This window comes from Archocentrus centrarchus, chromosome 16 (assembly GCF_007364275.1).
Source record: "Archocentrus centrarchus isolate MPI-CPG fArcCen1 chromosome 16, fArcCen1, whole genome shotgun sequence".
Classification (NCBI taxonomy): domain Eukaryota; kingdom Metazoa; phylum Chordata; class Actinopteri; order Cichliformes; family Cichlidae; genus Archocentrus; species Archocentrus centrarchus.
In genome coordinates this window covers 18,441,719-18,463,586 of record NC_044361.1, presented here as the reverse complement: position 1 = coordinate 18,463,586, position 21,868 = coordinate 18,441,719, and the positions used below count along the sequence as shown (strand labels likewise).

At 40.5% G+C, this 21,868-nt stretch overlaps 2 protein-coding genes across 2 annotated transcripts; one reads left to right on the top strand and one right to left on the bottom strand.

Annotated features, from left to right (window-relative positions):
- Positions 1-412: 412 nt before the first annotated feature.
- On the bottom strand, positions 413-21,454 carry LOC115794013 (carboxypeptidase Q). Its single transcript, XM_030749240.1, has 12 exons — positions 21,318-21,454; positions 18,335-18,482; positions 17,978-18,193; positions 17,749-17,865; positions 17,461-17,668; positions 17,127-17,334; positions 12,210-12,321; positions 11,283-11,374; positions 10,597-10,692; positions 10,167-10,272; positions 1,820-1,996; positions 413-720 (listed from the first exon to the last, which is right to left on the bottom strand). The coding sequence occupies exons 2-12, from the start codon at positions 18,480-18,482 to the stop codon at positions 413-415; spliced, it is 1,788 nt and encodes a 595-aa protein (XP_030605100.1). The 5' UTR covers positions 21,318-21,454.
- Positions 4,557-8,443, top strand: LOC115794460 (uncharacterized). Its single transcript, XM_030749988.1, has 3 exons — positions 4,557-4,860; positions 6,906-7,038; positions 7,161-8,443. Exons 1-3 carry the CDS (start codon positions 4,585-4,587, stop codon positions 7,358-7,360), a joined length of 609 nt encoding a protein of 202 aa, XP_030605848.1. The 5' UTR covers positions 4,557-4,584; the 3' UTR covers positions 7,361-8,443.
- Positions 21,455-21,868: the final 414 nt, after the last annotated feature.

Here is a 21,868-nt window from a genome sequence, read left to right as displayed (position 1 = left end):
GCGTGGAAGCAGGCCGAGAGCTAGGGAGAGCTGGCTGCGTGGAAGCAGGCCGAGAGCTAGGGAGAGCTGGCTGCGTGGAAGCAGGCCGAGAGCTAGGGAGAGCGGGCTGCGTGGAAGCAGGCCGAGAGCTAGGGAGAGCTGGCTGACACTGGGGCCCGAGAGGGAGCTGACTGAGAGGGCACTGAAACAGCTGACACTGGGGACCGAGGAAGAGCTACTGGAGCTGACTGAGAGGGCACTGAAACAGCTGACACTGGGGACCGAGGAAGAGCTACTGGAGCTGACTGAGAGGGCACTGAAACAGCTGACACTGGGGACCGAGGGAGAGCTACTGGAGCTGACTGAAGGCGAGGGAGAGCTACAGGGGCTGGAGCAGACTGAGTGCGAGCTGACTGAGGTGGCTGAGGGGTGACTATTGCAGGCGGCGTAGGTGACTGAGGCGCTGGTGCTCCCACCCGCGGAACAGGAACGGGTGCAGAGGCCCGCCCGTCCGGGGCTGCCCCCCCCCCCGCGGAACAGGAGCGGGTGCAGGGAGCTCCGCAGAGGCCGGCCGAGGGAAAGCTGCAGGAGCCACAGCTGACTGGGGAGACTGAGGCGGAGCCGACACTGGGGGCACTGAGACTGAGCCGACACTGGGGGCACTGAGACTGAGCCGACACTGGGGGCACTGAGACTGAGCCGACACTGGGGGCACTGAGACTGAGCCGACACTGGGCACTGCTGTAGGTGAAGGGTGGAGGTTAAGAAATCCTGCACTAACCCATGCAGAAAGCCAAATAGCCAAGGGTAATCGTCGACTAGCCCTTGCAGCTGGGCCGTGAGCTGTTGCTGTTCCTGCTCACATGGGTCAGCCAGAAGGTCCATAACCAGTGAATCCACCCAACGGATAATGGTCTGCTTTGCCACCTCAGGGAGGGGAAAGGCAGGGGGGTGACAGGAATAATTGTCCGCAAGCATTGTAGCGTTGAAGCCAGTGTTACTCACGGAAACGGAGTGAAGTGGTGAAGCGGTCCGCGGCGTTATACCGCTCGGGTCTAGGGGTGCCTTCCGCCGTTTCTGCCGGGAACTCCCTCTCCTCCGCGGCTGCCGAGGAAGGGAGGGATCAGCGAAAGGGGAGGCAGGTGAGTGACGATGACGGGGAGTGTTCAAAGACGCCGGGCCCCCCAGCGCTAGACGAGTGCCGTCGGAAAAATTGGAGCCGGAGGGGGTTTTGTAATGGTCGCGTCGTTCTGTCATGGCCGGGAAGGAAACGGGCGAGGAAGGGCAAACATGAAGGACTCCAGAATTAATCATAACTTAAAGCGGTATTTATTTAGGTAGGTGGGAAAATAAATACAAAAACCTTGGAAGGGAGACGGAGGGCAGGCACAGGGAACACAGGAACATGCGGGCACAAAACATCAACGACGCGACAGAGAACAAATGAAAACTGAGGGCTAAAATACACAAAGGGTAATCAGGGCAAGAGGACACAGCAGGGAACACCAGGTGAGGCAAATGAAACTAATTACACAGGGAAAGCAAAGCTAGACACAAAGCACAGGGAAAACACACTGGCAAAATAATACAGGAAGTGATAAACCAAGGAACACGCAGACGAGTCACAACACTGGGAACAAGACAACACACTGGGAGGACAAGCACAGGAAATAAACTATAAACACAAAACGCTGGGCAAACGGCCCAGGACATGACACCTCTCATGATTCACCAGTTGATCCAAAGTCCGTTCAAACTAAAAACAGACACTGACATTAAAAGATAAACTCTATATAATCTCAAGTCATTCTTAGGAAGTAGGATTTATATACAGTTTTACAGTTCACAGCAGGCCGTGCTATCTGGGCAGCATGTTGCAGGTCCCCCACGACATAAGCAACCACGGCCCACAGTGCCGAGCAGAGGTCCATGTCTCGAGGATCCTGGACGGTCATGGTGTCACCTTCACTGTGGTGGAACCAAAAGTAACGGCTGTCTGCCACGTGGAGACTCGCGCCTGGATGAAACATGGAGAGAATGATGCATACGGCATTTTTCTACAGTGTCACAAATAATACTGAGCAAACATGTCAGCTGTTTAAATAGTCCTGGACTGGAAGAAACATCATCATTGTGTCTGGTGTATTTCTTCAGAATATGTTGATTTATGCCACATGAAAGCTGCTGGCTTAATCATGTTGTAATGTAATATGACAATAATGAAAGCCACCAAAGGAAGGAAACCTGCTGAGCCTCAGTTTACCTTTTAGTTGTACATCACCTCACTGTCTAAACTATTGGGCATGCTTTGCTTTTGTTTATGTATTAGAAAACTTTCTGTTTACTATGCATTCAAGACTTTAGTTTGTGACCATGACACTAAATCTACATTTTGCTAGTAAGTGACATTCAGTTAACAAAGCATTTTATTCCCATCCACAGCTGCATTTCAGTGTAGCATCATATACCTTTGGGACCTGAACCAGTAAGTCAATGTAGATGTGAGAAGGCCTAGTAAGTATTATGTAACTATTGTTGAGATATTTTGTTGTATAATATTGCACAGTACTAACCAAAGGTCTTGAATTAACTCTCATTTCTTGATTTTTTGCTTCCAAGGAGCCAGACAGATGTTGAGCAATAGTTCTCCAGACTTTCAGAAAGCTTTTTCATTGGACATTGGCTGCTTTTTCACCCATTTTCAGTCCAATCTTTGTACCTGATTATTTTTAGAGGATTTTTTTTTTTTTTTTTTTTTAACTCTGACCTATGACTCATTCAAGCATTAAAAAAAGCAACCTAACTCATGGGATGAACCAGTGTTGTGTCTACACATAATGGATCCTAACACATAACTTAGCAAAGAACCAATTTTAAACTGTATCTTTAGGGACTTTGTTACGAGCAGCCTGTGACAAAAACACAATTTGTTCTTATTTCTTTAGTCAAATCTATAAAAAATGCCAACAATGACAGTTTGACAGGAATAAAATAATATTTTTGCCCTGGCCCTTCTACCTACTGTTCACTGAAGCCTTATCAGAAATGGTCTTTGTGAAAGGGTAGTTTTCAATAAGTCATTTTTAAGGAAGGGAGACAGGAATAAAAAGCTGAATTATGCCACATTACACAAAATGGGAATATGTACGGAGGAGCTCAGGAGAGAGGTACAACAGTGAGTATCTACAGACATCTGTAAAACACGGTGGAGGCTCTGTCATGGTTTGGGGCTGTATTTCAGCCAGTGGTGTTGGAGATCTTGTCAAAAATGATGGCATTATGAACACAGAAAAGTACCATCATATTTTGATCCACCATGTAATATCATCTGGAAAGCATTTGATTGAAAAAAAACATATTTCAGCATGACAATGATCCCAAACAGACTGTTAATGCAGTAAAAACATACCTGGATAGAAAAACACACAGTGGAACACCATCAGTCATGGATTGCTTGGATTGGATCATCTTGACAGAGAACAGAACAAAAATGCAGCCAACATCCAAAGAAGAGCTTTGAATGTTCTTCAAGAAGCCTGGAGAACTATTCCTGAAGACTGCTTAAAGAAATAACAAGAAAGCTGCCTCAGAGAGTTGTGCTGAAGAATAAAAGTGGTCGTACCAAGTATTGACTTTCAAGCTTCTTAGAATTGCACAAACTCTATTTTTGCCTAATAGACTGTTTTTACATGAACATTTGCACATGTTTCAATAAACCACCATACCTATTTCCCATTTTCCTAGCAAAACAAAGAATTTGGGGTAACTCAAGACTTTTGCACAGTACTGTATATTAGTATTATATATTATTGTATTGTATATGAGTCTGTATGTATTGCATCACTAGCAAGGCTTGCTTTTTCTGTAAAAAAAAAAAAAAAAAAAAAGAAAGAAAACACTTATCAGTTTAATAGATCTGTTGTGACAGAACAACGTTTTGTTAGCCTGACTATATTATATTATATTGTGCCCAGTGAAGGAACACCACCATTTTCTAAAACCATTTAAAGGCTAAAATGACCCTACTTGTACTTCAATTATTCACTATACTGATAAAGTATGCAAATCTTCACCTATTTCCTAAATAACTGTTTCAGCTTCCATCCGGATTACTAAAAAAAATTCCATTGCTAGCAATGTTGACTGATCACTGACAGGCATGAGACTTCCCTTTAACACTGATATAAAAAAAGTGTGACTGTCAAAACATCATTTAAAAATAATTTTGAAAATATAATGGAAAAAATACAGTATGCTAAAGTCTGGGAATGCCAAACAAAATGTAACATAATTGTAACAAAATTTATCTAAATTTCCCCATCATGGGACTAATTAAGGGATTTCTTTTTATCTTATTTTATAACTGAAACTCTATTAATGCTACATGTTAAATACATACAAAGTGAAATAGGGTGTAAAAACTCCCTGTAAGTGTAACTGAGGTCTTAGTAAACAATTGATGTGTAATAAAATATAGTTTTGGTTTTATAAACAGAGCCTGCGCTGCATGCTCCGGTACCTTAGGTGGCAGTGTAAAAAGATCATATTGAAATCTGCCCAGAAACAAAGAAGAACCCGGGGGACTGTTTCGTTTTGGTTATCATCATGTCGAGGAGGCGCTGTTTTCTGCACTGCGAACGTAAATTCCCTTTGTATGCACTGCCAAAGGAAGACGAAGTGAAGAACCAGTGGTTAAAATTCATTTTCACTACTATTCCTCAGCAGTACAACCCCAACCTTTTACTGTGCTCCCTTCATTTTACTGAGAACTGCTTCCTGAACCGGGCACAATTTAATGCTGGATTTTCGCGACGGTTAGTCCTGAGAGACGGGGCAGTCCCCACTCTGGTGGGAAAATCTGGAGAGTCAGGATCACAGTCAGTGAGTGGGCTTTATTCATGTCGCTCTGTTATGCTTAGAACAGTGCAGAGGTTGGTGTAGCTGAGCTGGACAGCATTGGAGCCTTAAGATAAGAACACCGTGCAGTTTTCTGGCTTTTGGCTTGATCAGATTGTGGATTATTTCGAAATAGATGATTAGAGTTTCAACACTGAATAAATACAGTAGATATGCAGTGCAGATATCCACGATTCAATTCTTCCTAGTCAAAAAGAACATCTAATCTAACCACAACCATGCAGTTACATGAAATAGTCACGGTCCTAAAAAACACCAGCTGCACGTGAATGGAAACAGTGATGTCATTCAGTTCCATTCATCCTCTTCTGCTTATCCTGTTCAGGGTCGCAGGGGGGCTGGAGCCTATAGTACCAATTTAGATCAACAGTCGCTTCAAGGTGCTTTATATTGTAAGGTAGACCCTACAATAGTAAAAAAAAAACAAAAAAACTCCCTTTTAACAGGACGACACCTGGACGGTTTCTCAGAGCCTGGTTCAGAGAGGGGCAGCCATCTGATGTTCTTTGAAACAATTTGGAAAATATTGGCAGGTGATTGGCTAACCTACACTATATGGAGAAAAGTCTCTTAATCTCTGAATTCACTTATTTTCGGGTGTATAAAATCAAGCACCTAGCCATGCAGTCTGCCTTTACAAACATTTGTCAAAGACTGGCTCATTCTAAAGTGCTCACGGCATGTGGTACTGTCACAGGAGGCCACCGCTGCATCATGTCAGTTTGAGAAATTTCTTCCCTCCTACTGACTCCATAATCAGCTGTAAGTTGTATTGTTGTAAAGTGGAAGTGTTTAGGAACCACATCATCTCAGCTATGTGTCAGACTGTATAAAGCTACAGAGCAAGATCGCCGAGGGCTGAGGTGCATAGTGCACAAAAGTCACCAACGCTCGCTTATCCAATAACTGCAGTTTCAAACCTCCTCTGGCATTAACATGAGCACAAAAGGTTTGCGCCTGCAGCTTCATGGCCTGAGTTTCCATGGCTGATCAGGTTCTGTAGGTTTAGGTGACCCAGTACTTTTACCTACATAGTGTAGTATTAACAAATCATATGATATGCTGTAGGAAAGCAGCAGAGAAAACATAAGCCAATGTCTGAGGCTCTTTGAAAACAAGTAAACAGTCATTGCAGCACGTTTTGTAGTTAGAATGTAGAATACAGGTGAAGCATTAAAAGAAAAAGACCAGAATGAGATAGCTGGAGTCTTAAGGTTAGAAAAAGAAGAGAAGAGGCCAACATCTTTAAAGAGATCAAAATCTGATATAAAAAAAAACATGGCACCCGAACTGGGACACCAACTCTTAGTTTGCCAAAGAGCTGCTGAAATGTCTGCAAGGTGAAGTCTGACAGACAAATTGTCATCAAATAAAATAGTCTATTTTATCAGATTTTAACAGTTTGCTGGCTTTGCCCAATGATAGGGGTTATACTTCATGTGCATTGTTTCACGACATTTCACCTTTATACTAGCATCATCAATACCTCTGCTAATTCACATTACGGATTCAGTAAGCCTAGAAAACCACTGAAGTTTATCTAGAAGCAAGTCTTGTCCCTCAGCAGCCATCACTGGTAATGCTTCTGGGCAGTTATTTGAGCAGCTGAAGCGCTGATCTAAATGAACAGAAAGAGAGCCATAACTTCAATATGAGGTTTCACTGGGACATAAAACTGTATGCACATAATCACAAGTCAAATTTGATAAACTGCTTTAAATTGCAACTTTGGCAGGAAATAATGCTTTAATTAGGTTCAGTTGTTTATTTAAATAGGTGGCTCTTACACTGTGGGACAGGCCCCATTCCTGAGTCATAAAGCCACTGCAGGCAGGCATGGGTGACCTTGATCTCACTAAAATTAAAGATTTTTTTTTTTTAATTAATTTATGATTAAAAAATTATGGGCCATGAACCTTTTCTGTTTGAGAAAAAGTTTAAGAAAGACTGATTTAAATGACAGTCTGGATGGTGCATAAAGTGCTAATATTGCCTGTGTCATTATTTAGGGCAGTGATGGAGGCCTTTGTGGCGTGTTGACCTCTGTCAGACATGTAGCTTCCCAGACTGATCCCCCAGAGAGAAGATCAGTCAGCACACAGCTGTCGATGAAAACTCTGCAGAATTCTTTCCGTAGTACAGGTTTGTGAACAGATCACGAAGTCATGCATGAAATTTCCTGTTTATACTTCCACTGTAATAGCAAGTGTGCTTATTTATGTTGCTACTGTCAGGATTACTTGTTCTTTGTATTTGCACTGTAGCTACCCAGGCACGAGTTCCCAGCAGAGATTGTGGTGTTTGTACCGTAACCTTCCCTTTGGATAGCCCCATGCTGTTCCTACAACCAACATTAGTAAAGAGATCGCCCAAGAGACCTCGATTCAGCATCACAGATGATGAGGAAGACCCTCAAAAATGCAGCTTGTCCAAGGTGGTATGTAAAGAAGAAGATTTAACATGAACGAGGAATGTCTTTTTGTAGACGTCTTTTCAAGGAGTGGAGTTGGTGACGGACCCACCAAGAAAACAAAGAACTCCGAAAACAATTCTGAGGTGAAAACCAAGAAAATGGTTCTTAGTCACTAATAATATGCACAGAAATGATCTTTGTGCACATGCAAAGTTACCTTCATATTCATGACATTTTGTGAGCATGTTAGTGAATGATTGTTTGAACAGCAGTGTTCAAGTGCACCAAACTTTACACTGGGTCATGAACTTGTTATTAACCTCAACCCACCTCAACTGGTATGTCTAGATGTTCAGAAATGAAGTTGACATTCATAATGGTTTTCTACTACACACAGCAGTGCATGTCTTCATATTCTACAATCACCAGAAAAGAGAAGGTATTCAAAAGCACAGCTGCCTTCAAAGTGTCCTGCAGCAGGGCGTGAACCACTCACAAACTTAACAATATGAAACTCTAATTAACTGTAATTGAGGCATTAATTTTCTCTCTCTTTATAACAGCAAGAAGGGGCGTTTCTGGTCCACATGTTTCTGTTTAATGAGGGTTTTCAGTCCACCTTTCACACATTATTCTGTGGCATCTTTGTGACTACAAAGCGCTTTCACTTCTACTAAACTCCTTCATTTAATTCTCTACAAAACCACGAACTGAAACAAACCAATGTCTACTTTCAAAATCCAGGAAAACCAAAGGGGTAAAGTCTGGCTTGGTGGAGTTTCTTGCCCGTTCTGCTGAGCAGACTGTTTCATTTAAAGTAGTTTGTTTCCAAGTAGTTAAAAAAAAAAAAAATGCTAACGTGAAAGACTGCTGACCGCAGAGCAGGTCTGCACGAAAACTGATTTCACTGTTCATTTTCCTTCACACTTGTCTTTTGTAGCCGCAGTCCAATAAATTAAGTCTGAGTCTCTAAGGTTAAGATGACCTTACTTGTGCTTGAATTATTCCTCTAACATCTAAATAGCAGAACTTTTTATCTAAATTTATAAGAAACCCCACCACTACTAATATTGACCGCTGATGTGATTTCCAGTAAGTAAACACTATTTTCAAAGGTCAAATGTGAAAAAAATGTTTGCACTATACTCATGGGATGGGGGGGGGGGGTCTCCTGAGACAATCTATGGCTCAAGTTAAAAAAAAAAAAAAAAAAAGGCTTGAAATTAAATGTTTATATGAAAAAAGACTTAACACACTACAAGAAAAAGAAGAAAACAGATGGAGGACAAGGAGCACATGATCTGTCAGCCCCAGATGAAAAACTCACAGCAATGAAAAACAGTCTTTTTTTCATGATCATTTAAGATATGATGAGGAATAGTACAGTTTAAAAGGTAGCCAAATTCAAAAGTTTAAAGTCTACACCTTTCCACAATTAGTATTTTGTTTTCTTTATATGCATTTTTTTTTTAATTTAAAGTAATTCTGAGCATTTTGTGGCTTGGTTTTTCACAAACTGCTTCTGCACTTTGACCAACTTTTTGGATACATGAAACCTTAGAATTGACAGAGGCACATGCACAAATAGTGACGCTACCAGCAGGTAAACTGATCACACTTTCTCCTCTTAACAGATACTTTAGGCTCCCCAGTTTAGACTTGCTTTAGAGAAAAAAAAAAAGTTACTGCAAATCATCCTGTGAGAAACATCAATATCTGGACATAATCACATCTAATAGTCTCAGTCTGGAATCAAAGGGGTGGCTAACCAACACACTGGCATGTATTAGCATTTCTGTTTCATCCAATAAATAACAGTTTTACGGGAATGTGTGGGCTCTGGGTCATTGTACAGACAGGGCTAGTTCAGGTCAGAAAATGTTTTGTAACCTGGAAAAATGGATCAGTTACATCCCACTAACGGGAATCTTGGAAATTCCAGTAAGCACAGATAACGCTGAACCATGTGCTCTCGCCTTTGTTATGTTTTTTTATGAATCCCTCTTTTCTTGCTGACAAAACATTTTTACTGTTAAAAAAAACCAACAACAAAAGAATCAAATTTGCTGCACTTTTAAGTGTTTGTGTGCACTTTACTATAATGTCAGCAGGATATGGGTAGCGCTATCCACCCTGTTTCCTCGAATTTGTCCTGTTTGTCTCTGTCTTCCTTGTTTGGGCATTTTCTCTTTATCTGTACAATGTTATCATGTTATCCTGCTGGAAGCAGCCATCAGAAGATGGGTACACTGTGGTTATAAAGGAATGGACATGGTCAACAATACTCAGGTAGACTGGTGTTTAAATGATGGTCAGTTGTACAAAGGAGCCCAAAGTGTACCAGGAAGATATCTCTCACATTACACCACCACCAGCAACCTGAACCATTGATACAAGACAGGAAGGATCCATGCTTTCATGTTGTTTACACCAAATTCTAACCCAGGGTTCAGGGTACAATTGTTGCCACTTCAATATCCTTAACTTAAGACTCTTGAAGTTTGGTGTCATATTTTTAAGTCATTATAGTTACAGTATCTGTCTGCCCCCACTTCCCTATACTACTTAATACACTCTGTTCATGGTTGCTCAGTGAGGATGTGATTCTTTGTACACAGCAGTTTCTGAAGAAGAGGTCATTAAAACCACACCCATTAAAAATAGGATGTATTACTTCCTTTTTTGTAAGAGTTGCCGTTTTAGCCATTTTCTAGTAGTTCCATCAATTTCTTAAGCACTTGTCCAGTTCAGGGTGTGTGTGTGTTTTTTATAAGTTGTTTTATTAATTTTTGTGGTTCCCTGTTGCAATAAACATTCGCTGCCATATAGCAGATAAAGGCACATTGATTAGACTGACCTGGAACTCCTGCCTGCATCCATGGTGAGATGTCTGTCCCTTCACCATGGGCCTCAAGTTTGGTTGTGTTAATGGGAGCCAAAAGTTTGACCACTTCTTCCATCACCTGTTGAGATGGAAGAGACGGTAAATAATTATTATATTACTATAACTATTACTATTGTATTAGCTACTATCTAAATTTCTGGACTACTGTAGCATTCCGTGACCATGTAGGGATGTTTTGGTGCAACATTATGATGTAGTCCCTACTACTTCCTCCTTACATGTAAATTTATGAAACCTTTCTAAAGCTTAAAGAGAAAAACAAGTACATTTACTGGACAGGATACTATTTTCATGTCATTTTGCAAAATTTGTGCTCAGCGGAATTCACACTATAAAAACACTAATAATACTTTTTTTATACTAGTTTTGTTTTTAATGTCACCTTTCGTGCTGCATCACTGCCTGTAAATTGCAGAGCAACAGGGGTGAATGTCCCCAAGTCAGACTCCATGACGAGGTCAAAGTTGGACATGTTTACCTGTGTGGGGAGAGGAAGCAAAGAGGGGAACATGACATGATCAGACATAAGAGAGAAAAGAAAGAACGAGAACAGAGAAAAACTATTTAAAGTCGGTTTGAACAAAAAAAAAAATCAAAAACAAATAAAAGCTTCAGTCAAATGGAAATAATGTCCTCTAAATCTAACCAGCACTACTTTCAAAGAGAGCATACACACTCAGCCAGCCACTAGAAGTATCTAGAGCAGCTGCCTTAACTAATTTAGGCAATTTAAAATGTAATTATACATCAAATGTAAGGACTGCACCAGTCCCACTGGCAGTTATGGTACACTGGCGTTTCTGGTTTTTAAAATGCACTATATTATGGGTCAGGGCCCGGTGCACAGCAGCGACTCCAAAGAAGGAAACCGTAAGACTGCAGATTGTTATTTAGATCCTCTGCACAGAGGAAAAATATGGGAGTTTGCCAAGTCCTCTCCAGTTTGGTGGAAGTATGCTTTTAATCTCCCCTTTTCACAATGGTGACTCTTCCTGCTTCTTGGTAGGAGGAATAACATTTTCTTCATGCTTGTTTTCTACTGATTGCCACAGTAACAGCAGACGGCACCTTGTGTAGATTATAGTACTGCTGTGATCCGACTCCGCCCTGCTCCTCAGCCGTCCACAGCACTGTTCGCAAAGTTCTCCTTGGACGCAAACCTACAAAGAGATGAAGACGCATACACAGTACAGAAAGAGGAGGAAAACAAATCCAAATATTACTACTGAAATTTTCTTTTCTTTGAAACTTGTAATACACAGAAAACTTTATAAAACTTTTGTCTTTGTACTCTTGATTTGATGACCCTGTCCAAGGCTCATTCAAGTAAATTCTATTGTCAACAAGAATACTTCATATCCAAGTCTGCTTCCTGTCATAGTTACATGCATTTTGTTCCTCTGCAAACAGTGGGGTGAAATTACTGTTTACAGAGGATTTGCTTTTCATTTTGTCCCTATGTTTAGAACTGGAAACTCTACCTCCATTTAATGATATTCAATTTATTTTTTTGTTGGTCTCAGTGTCCAACATCGCTGCTGATGACTGAAGCCACGGCGTGTGATTCTGCTTTCGGGGTCTGCATGTATTTGGTGTTTCCTTTCTCTTTATAATTCATTCATTCGTTCATGTTACTATGTTGGATTTTTATAGAATTCTTACATTTCAAAGTAATTTCCTGTGTTAATAAAATAAAGAAAAAAATAAACAGAAAATGTTCTCCTAATCCAGTGAATGAATAAATGAACAGTTACTTTTGCCATCTACCTTTCCTGGCAAACATCTGAGCTGAACTGATAAACCTGAGCTGAACAGTAGGCTGAACTGATTGCATAATGTAAATAATGAAGCAAATCAATTACTTGACTTTGTTTCCAAATGTTAGCAAACTTCCTACCGCTTTGTGGGGAGGGGGTCCTTGCTTTCTATATATGTACATGTTATTTACGTGGAAGTTCATCTGTGATTGAATATATGTATCTGTCTGTATATTACCAAGGTCTTTGATGAGCGATAGGGCCTCCCAGGAAATGATGGCTCCACCCCCGTCATCCATGGCACCCTGGCCTACATCCCAGCTGTCCAAATGTCCACTCAGTAAGACAACCTGCAATAGGAGATTGTACAGATAAAGAGAAAATGTCTAAACAAGGAAGACAGAGACAAGAGGAACAAATTCAAGGAAACAGGGCAGATAGCGCTACCCATATCCTGCTACCCATATCCTGTTGACATTTTATTAAAGCGCACACAAATATTTAAAAGCACTGTAAATTTGATTTTTTTTTTTCTGACAGAATAAATATTTTGTGGCAGCAGGAAAAGAGGGATTCAAAAAACAAACATGATAACAAAGACAAGAGCACACAGTTCAGTGTTATCTGTACTTCCTGGAATTTCCAAGATTCCTGTTAGTCGGATGTAACTGATCCAGTTTTCCAGGTTACAAAACAGTTTCTGACCTGAACTAGCCCTGTCTGTACAATGACCCAGAGTCCACACATTCCCGTAAAACTAATGTGTTTTTCCCCCTCTTTTTCTTATGCAACAGAACTGCTAATCTATGCCAATGTGTTGGTTAGTCACCCCTTTGATTCCAGACTGAGATGTGATTATGTCCAGATATTGAGGTTTCTCACAGGATGATTTGCAGTAACTGTCAATTCTAAAGTTTTATGTATCAAAATTTCAGCCAAAATGCAGAAGCAATGTGTTGAAAAGTAAGTACACCTTTACTGCTTCCAAGAAGTTAAGTAGCAGCCAACTGCTGTTAATGAAATGAGCTTGTTTAACTGATCATCAGCAAATGCGAGCACCTCTAGAAAAGCAGTTTGCAGGTCTACAGCATTCAGGTGTGTTAACACAATGCCATACAGGAAAGACATCAATGATATTAGAGAAGCAACTGCTGCTGCCCATTAATCTGTGAAGAGTTATATGGCCATTTCCAAAAAAAATTTGTCCATCATTGTACAGTGAGAAAGATTATTTATATACATCCCAGCAAATTCACCCCAAGGTCAGACCATGCAATGCTCAGAAAAACTACAAAAAACAAAACAAAACAAGAGTTCCATCTGAGACTGTAAAGGCCTCATTCAGCATGTTAAAGTTCATGACAGTACAATAAGAAAAAACTGAACAAGTATGGTTTGTTTGTTTGTTTGGAAGGATCGCCAGAAGACAGCCATGACCTCATGGCTTAGGTCTGCAAAGTTGCATTTGAACAAACAACCTGACTTCTGAAACAGAGTCCTTTGGACAGATGAGACTACAGTGGAGATATCTGGCCATAATGCACAGCACCATGTTTAGTAAAAACCAAACAAGGCACAATTATCACAAACACTTTATACCAGCTGTCAGCGTGGTGGTGGAGCGGTGATTATTTGAGTTTGTTTTGCAGCCACAGGACCCGAGCACCTTGAAGTCATTGAGTCAACCATGAACTCCTCTGAATAGCAAAGTATTCTAGAGTCCAATGTGAGGTCAGATGTGCGACAGCTATAGCTTGGCCCAAATTGGGTCAAGCAACAGGACAATGATTCCAAGTACAACAGCAAATACAACAGACTGGCTAAAAAAGAAGAGAATCAAGGCACTGCAATGGCCCAGTCAAACTTCAACCTGAAATGCTGTGGCGGGATCTTAAGAGAGCTGTGTATAAACTAATGCCTGCAAACCTTAATGAACTGAAGAAACGCTGTAAAGAAGAGTGGACCAAAATTTCTCCATGTGTGAGAGACTGACAAAGCCATACATAAAGTGTTTTCTTTAAGTTACTGTTGCTAAAGACAGTTCCACAAGCTACTGAATCATGAGGTGTTCTTACAAATAATAATGACAGTGTAATATGTCGTGGTGTTGTTCATATCAGGTTGTATTTACATAATTTAAAACCAAGCAAGAACTGGATCTTTTTTATTATGTGAAAAAGACAGTGTGCATTCTTCTCCCCATGATTATATGATAATCTATACTGGCAGGTGACAAATTAAAGGAAAACCTGACAAGTATCTTAGAAAGGTGTTTGGCCACCATATGCTGCCAGAACAGATATGACATTGGTGTACTACACAAGGGATGGACCAACATTCTTGCAGAAGAAATTAACTCATTTGGTGCAAAGCACTGCCTCTCACATATAAAATCTCCAATGCAATGGCCATAGCATATGAGGAACATCATTCTCATACTGATCAAACCATCTAGAAGGTCTTCATGCCCTGTGGATGGGAGAACTGTCATCCTGCAGATCACTCCATTCGGGTGACTCACTACAGCACTGACCCCTCCCCTCCAAGGAGACAACTGGGCCCATTCCATCACAGCATAATAAAGCCATCAGATTCCCACACTGGGTTTACATTCGTCAAGATGCCAGAACAGAAGCTAGGCATGGTTTCACATTATGAGTCATATACTCCCAGTTCATCCCAGGTTACGACCTGCATTAAGGGCTTATACAGTCGAGTTGTCTCTGCCTTTGAACCTCTCTTATAAACACACAGATTCGGATCACCAATAGTGCTGAAACATCAGGACATTTATATACAAATTTAAACCTCAAAATGTGGATTCCTTTTTCAGTTGTACTGTAATTCTTACATTGGTTTCACTCACAACAATAATCCTGCCCCTGTTAACTTGATATTATATTTATATACACTCGACCACTTGGTTAGTTTTGCTATGAGTCTGTTTAAAGCCTGATTGTACATTGTGGTCATAGTAGAGCCCACTGAATGTGCTTTGGTGTAAATTACGAGAAACCTCAAATGCATTTTTTTTTTTTTTTTTAAAGATGATTCGTTGAGGTTTATGTAATAAACAAGCTTTTTTTTCTCCTACCAAAGACAGACTAACATTTATAATCAGAACAGAAATCCTCCACATCACATCTGAGATTTGAAAGTTTAAAACTTTCATTTACAAGAAAGAAAGAAAGAAAGAAAGAAAGAAGGTGTAGAAGGAGGTGGGAAGTCCCAAACTCAGAACTATCACACAGGCCTGACAGACTCTGACAAACTAAACTGTGGAAATGATTCACTCAGCCCAAAATGTACAACTTCCTATGAACTTACACACACACACACACACACACACACACACACGTCAGCCACAATGACTGCTACTGCAAACTACAGCACAGTTACAGGGCCAGAGATGATGTCAGCCATGCCATGTGTTTCATTTCCCTTTTTTATAATGAATCGCCAAGTGCTGGTTCCCACATCAGAATACTAACAGCTGACATCATCCCTCTGGTTCAAGACTCATAGACAGATTTTAATCTACTAAACCAAAGAAGATCTGAATTCACTTGAATTACAAACTGTTAGGATGCAAAGTTTTGAAACTGTTAATAGAGGAAGGCTTTCATTTGTGAGGAACTAAAAGTTTGTACAGATATAGGTCATTTTCACATTCCTGGAAATTTCCAAGAACAAACATCTTATACCTTCATCTGCCAGCAAAGCAGATAATACATGCTTTTTCCAAACTGTTTAACACTCACTTCCTTAACAACAATAACATCCGAGTTCCAGGCAACCTCCACAAATATACAGTATACTCTGGGGTTATCAGATGCCACTATGGAAATTTCACACAGAGCGTGACAAACACAAATGCAAAATTCAGTTTAGTCAAATTGAACAAGAAGCTTCGCCCCCATTTCAATGCAGCTTTGTTTCACACAGCTTTCATCACTCCTCTTTACAAATAACTGCAACTAAAATTTACCTACCCTGCTCAGCTATTTAGGACATGTTGGTTTAACCCAGCTGGGACTGTCTGTGTGAATGTACAAACTCCAAGCAATTACTTCCAACACTCCAGCATAAATGTGTCCCATTTGTTTTAGCTGCAAACTGTTCCATCCACTGACCTTTTGGCCTCTTCATGAAAGAGAGCTGCTCTCTCCCTCTCTGTGGTGCAGGTCTCCCACACACGATTGCCACAGCTGAAAAGCATTCTGTTCGTTTATGTAGCTGCATATATAGCTCCAGCAGCCAGAGGGCTTTGCTGTTTGGCCACTGGGCTTTGAGATGTGTGGGTGCTGGATCTGTGCTGTTCAGTGTAACTTAAAATGCTCTCCAGTGGTGAACTGTGGCAAGCCTGTGGGACCTGTCATGCTCTGTTGCTGTGTGTTTAAGGAAGTCCATCTGTATGTTAGTGGAAGCTTGTTATAGGTTCTTTGGCTTTTTTTTTTTTCTTCATACAAGTTTTCTGCTGTTTTGTGGCCAGCCAGGGAGGTTAGGCACTGAATTTTTATGTTGGCAAATAGCTTAGTGTTTGTTTTCTTTCTGGTAAGAATGGGGGATTTTATTTGTTGTTTTGGCCGTGGAGACCCTGATGTCTATTTGCTTCCTTGTATTGTCTTTTTCTATTTGTTTTAATATTGTAAACCAGTTATAAATAAATACTTTGCTTGTTTGGCAATCTTGTTTGGAGGTTTGTGGTTGGTCTGCTGGTACCTTAGGTTACACTCCGTGCCTCCCTAGTCTTTTAGGTGAGGGATTGTAACACAAACTCAAATACGTGTACATACATTACACACATAAATCACTATATTGTTTAATGAATGCAGTGTTTTTAAGAAAGCCTATGTTATATTGTTCCCTGGAAAGATCAGATCACATATAACCAATGGTAAAATACAGGCAGACTTAAGAGCTATGAGAGCATCTTTAGTCAGCAAAGCAAGATCACACCATTCTTTTCTTTTCCACCATGCAAAGGTAAAGAAAGAACTAATTAAGGAGATTAAAAAGCACGTCTGATTTCCATGTGGTATATGTATAATATCCACCCAAAGAGATTTATTCTTATACCAAAATGGAAAAAGTGACTGATTATAAATTAGATAAATGAGTCACACATGCATACATATGAGTGAGCCAAAGCTACCTGCTCAGGGTGCTGCCAACCTCTTATCTCAGCCACTGTGTTGAAAGAGTCAGCATCAGGAAGAGTCGTGGCTCCCATGGTGAGTTTGACCACAATCTTCTGACCTCTCTGTGCCATACGCCACATCAGCTCTGCATCCTCCACAGTGATGCAGGCTGAAGGAATGCGCTTCACTCCAGCTTGATAGTCCTGCCAACCTGTGTGGGGACTAGATGGAAAGTGATAAAGACAGAAATGTATGTAACTGAGCTGGTGATGACGTGTGGCATTCCCACGGGCACATCAACAGTTCAAGGCAGTCAGATAACTAGACACTTAGAGAAGACAGATATACCTGTTAATAGAGAATGGCGTGATTGATCGAATGAGTGTGGCCACAGCTCCTACTTTGGCTGCCTCAGAGGCACCATAAGCACGGTATGCCACTGTCTCTCCATAGCTAACAAATGGCTGGTTAAAAACTACAATCCTTCCTTTGGCTTCACTGGCTCTACGCTTCAGTTCCTCAAAAGACTGAACCACCAAAACCTCTGCCTCAATACCTGAAGAGATAACAATCAGGCAGTGAACACAAAGGAGAAACAGACAACTTGAAGATGGTTTTATACAGTGTGGTCTTTACCTTCAGGCGGTGTTCCTACACTGCTACCCAATCCCAGTATAGCCAGAGTCTTGGCTCGAGGTGCAGTCATCTCTGCACTCTCCTTCCCTCTTACCCAGTGTGGGATTTTCACTGGCTCTGGACGAGAAACCACATAAAGGGACATATATTCACTAGAAATTAGCTAGATAGTTCCTGTATGTTCTGAAACATATGTTGGATAAAAACCGCAAAACTTAGGCAAACTTACCCAGATGTACGTCCAATCCATCCTGTGACAGGGCATTGTACATATATTTAATTGCCATCTCCAAGTTGTGTGACCCACTGACACGGTTTCCTATAGTGTCTGTAAAGTCTGCCAGCCGTCTATAAGAGCGGTTCTGAGCAGCACCAAACACAGCCAGGTCAATGATCTGTTTAGCCACATCAGCGTAGCCTGCTATCTCAGCTGCTACATCTATAGCTGGGTTCATGCAAAGACACATAAAAAGAACTTAAAGGGTCATCACCGAACTGTAAAGGTGTGTACAGACATTGCACCAGTTAAGTCAGTATAAAGTGATGGTTTTCATAAACAGCTTTATTCACTCAAAGTCAGGGTTACCTTCCCTTGCAGTATCATTGGATGAGACCCTGACAGTAGATCCTGGATTTATAGTTTGAAGAGAGTGGGGATGACAGTCACAAAAAGAGGATAGCTTGAGAAACACAGAGAGGGAGAGGTGGATAAACAGTATCCCCTTCCAAGTCATCTGTGGACAGAGAAATATCAGTGTGATTACATAAAACAAGATGAAAGGAAAATTCCCGACAACTAGCAGTTGATAACAAATTGCTACTAAATCCTCCTAAAACTTCACACACTGCAAGTATTCTCTCCTTGTTAACTAAATGGGAACATCAATGACTCCTGCTAGGCACTAGAAACCACTGATAATCTAGCAGATACAGTGGGGTAAATAAATATTTGATCCCCTGCTGAATTTCACTTACAAAGAAATGAACAGTGTCTAATTTTTATGATAGTTTCATTTTAATGGAGAGACAGAATAAAAACCAAAAATCCAGAAAAAAAAAAAACAGCCAGAATTCTGGCTCCCACTTGCAGCGCCTGAATAATCCCCATGCTCAAGAAGGGACGGGTACAGGCCCATTTAAGTTTGCCAGTGAACACCTAAATAATTCAAAGAAGGCTTGGGAGAAAGTGCTGTGGTTGGATGAAACCAAAATCCAGCTCTTTGGCATCAACCCGCCGTGTTTGGAGAAAGAGAAATGCTGAGAATGACCCAAAGAACACCATCAGCAGTCAAGCACAGAGGTGGAAACATTATGCTTTGGAACTGTTTTTCCCCTAAGGGTAAGGGACCACTTCACCGCACTGCTGGGCCAATGGAAAGGGCCATGTACTGTAAAGACTTGAACTAGAACCTCCTTCCCTCAACCAGAACACAGAAGGTGGGTTGTGAATGGGACTTCCAGCTTAACAATGACCCAAAACATACAACCAAGGAAACAAAGGAGTAGCTAAAGAAGAAGTGCATTAAAGCCATGGAGAAAATCTGTGGAATGAGCTGAAGCTAAGAGTTGCCAAGCAGCAGCCAAGAAACCTAAAGGATTTAGAGTTTCTGTAAAAAGGAGCAGGCCAAAATCCCTCCTGAGATATGCACAAACCTGGTGACCAACTAACAGAAACATCTTACCGCTGTGCTTGCTAACAAGGGTTTCTCCACCAAGTACTAAATCATGTTTTGATTGGGTATCAAATATGTATTTCACTTAATTACATCGAATCAATTTGTAACTTCTATGAGGTTTTTTTTTCTGGATTTTTTGGTTGATATAAAAATTGGAGACTGTTCATTTCATTGTAAGTGAGCAAACTTACAAATTTAGCAGGGGATCAAATAATTAAACTTAATGCAAAAAGTAAGTAAAGTTGGTCAATTATTTCTTTGTTGTAACAATGCTTCTTGGCAATAAATCACCCATGAAATCTCTGCCAATGCCAAACTGCTTATTGTTTTACTGACTCTTGTTTGGTGTTGTTTATGGGATTGGATGATTGAAGTTTGAAAAAACAATATATTAGTTTAACAAACAGGGGCCTCAGTAGCATGTGGAAGAACCATACACAGCCACAACAGCCTGGCGCCCCTTCAAAATGTTGGTCACACAATGCTGTGCGATGGCATCCCATTCTTCAACCAGCATTTGTCACAAGTCAGCCAATGTGGTTGTGTTGGTCACTCTGGCACAAACAGCCAAGCCACAGCCAAGCTGATGCAACAATTGTTCATTTGGCAGGCAGGCCATTCCATCCTCTCCACTCCCAAATTATGGAGGTAGTCTCTGATAAACCCCGCTCTGTGGGGACAAGCATTGTCATCTTGGAGGACAGAGTTTGGTCCCAGACTGTAGAGTTGCCACTGGTTGAATATCATTTTGATGAGCTTGAAAGTACAGCACCTGCTGTACCAGAAGCTCAAAACAAGAGTCAATAGAAAAATAAGTTTATTTCCCCCACTGTATGGCTTAATCAGCATGTAATTCACAAAGACATTTACTTTGCAACACATTTCTCTCTTTGACATGTGTGTGTGTATACAGCCCTGGTCAGAGGTTCACAGACACTCATCATGGCCATGAATGTTATGGTAATTTTGGGCTTTTAATTTATTTGAACTTTTCTTTTTTCAAAGTGGAATGATTTAACAGCATAAATCTTTAATGACTTTCAAAAACAAGAACTGGGTGCACAAGTTTGAATTTATTTTAGATTATCTCTAATCTAAATGAATCCAAAATGAATTCAAACTTGTGCACCCAGTTCTTGTTTTTGAAAGTCATTAAAGATGTCTGCTGTACAATCATTCCACCCTCGAAAAAGAACAGCTCAAGGAAGTCATTAATAGCACAAAATTACCATAACATTCATGCCTGAGTGTCTGCAACCTTATGACCACAACTGTATATCTGTAAAATACGTGTATCTTTTTGGTGTGTTACTCGGTTTATAAAGCCAAATATATGCAGCAAATTTTAAATAAGGATTTATGATAGGACAAAACATAAACTGAAAGTAACGCGATGATTATTAGTTACTAAACAGTGGACGAGCGGGATAAACTAAGCTCCTCCTGCTTCTTACTACTCCTTTTTGAACATGTTAAGTCCCGTGTTTTCCTTACGTTTACCTTGCATTTATTTTTAACTTAATAACAAATGCTCGAAATAAAGCCTTAAAGCAAACAAAGGTATGGTACATATTATTTTACAGTACTATTGTATTATATTACTCGTAAATGGCGCTCTATTAGAAAAGTAACGTTACGTTATCTAAAGTTACAGTTTTACTTTCATTTTAGGCCATTAGACTGCAGCTCTGGGTAAATGTAGTTGGACACCACAATTATTGAATTATGGTATTAACACAGACTAATTCATTTGGTATTTAAACCAAACACGATGCAAAAAAGGTGTTTTTAATGCAAACGAGCTGAGAAGGGAAGAAACGTTAAAGTAGTTAAAAGATTTCACAATAACAATGAACACAAAACCCGCTTTGAAAGCTCCATAAAAGCACAAACCCTTCAAGTCAAATCAATGGCTTTGGTTTTGTTGACGTTGTGAGACTTCGTCCGATTTTGAAGATATGCCAAAAACACAAATACCGCAATATAAACGGTTCCGCACTCGTGATTACAGCGTCCCTACCACACTTCCGATTTGTCTGTTTTCACAATAAAAGCGTAAAACTTCACATGACAGTAGTTCTACTGTAAATAAACAGCTATTTAAAAAAGTGTATTTGCTAAGCCCATGAGCTCCCAAACCGATTAAAGGTTAAACCAAACCCCCCTTTCTCCCCCCACCAAAACAAATAAATCAATAAAACAAATTAGTATGTAACACCTGGAAATATGTCATTTCAACAGTGCATACAGAATTATTAAATATGACATAAATCGGGTGAATATTTTTGTTCAATTTACACCACATATGTAGTATAGTCAATTCAGAATATGCATATCATCACTACTATGCACAAAAAACGTTCACATATGCAAAATATACAAGACACATAAAGATTCAGGAAATCATGGCAGGATGTCATAGCCAACACTTCCTTTCATCTGAG

What these genes read in the sequence shown, in the direction of transcription:
- LOC115794460 (XM_030749988.1), top strand. Translation starts at nt 4,585, where the DNA reads ATGTCGAGGAGGCGCTGTTTTCTGCACTGCGAACGTAAATTCCCTTTG. An exon ending in GAGAGTCAGGATCACAGTCA is followed by an intron (nt 4,861 to 6,905) that starts GTGAGTGGGCTT and finishes GTCATTATTTAG; the next exon opens with GGCAGTGATGGAGGCCTTTG. An exon ending in GAATTCTTTCCGTAGTACAG is followed by an intron (nt 7,039 to 7,160) that starts GTTTGTGAACAG and finishes TTTGCACTGTAG; the next exon opens with CTACCCAGGCACGAGTTCCC.
- LOC115794013 (XM_030749240.1), bottom strand. Translation starts at nt 18,482, where the DNA reads ATGACTTGGAAGGGGATACTGTTTATCCACCTCTCCCTCTCTGTGTTT. An exon ending in ATCGCTCATCAAAGACCTTG is followed by an intron (nt 11,375 to 12,209) that starts GTAATATACAGA and finishes ATCTCTTTGTAG; the next exon opens with GTTTGCGTCCAAGGAGAACT. An exon ending in AGTACTATAATCTACACAAG is followed by an intron (nt 10,693 to 11,282) that starts GTGCCGTCTGCT and finishes CTCCCCACACAG; the next exon opens with GTAAACATGTCCAACTTTGA.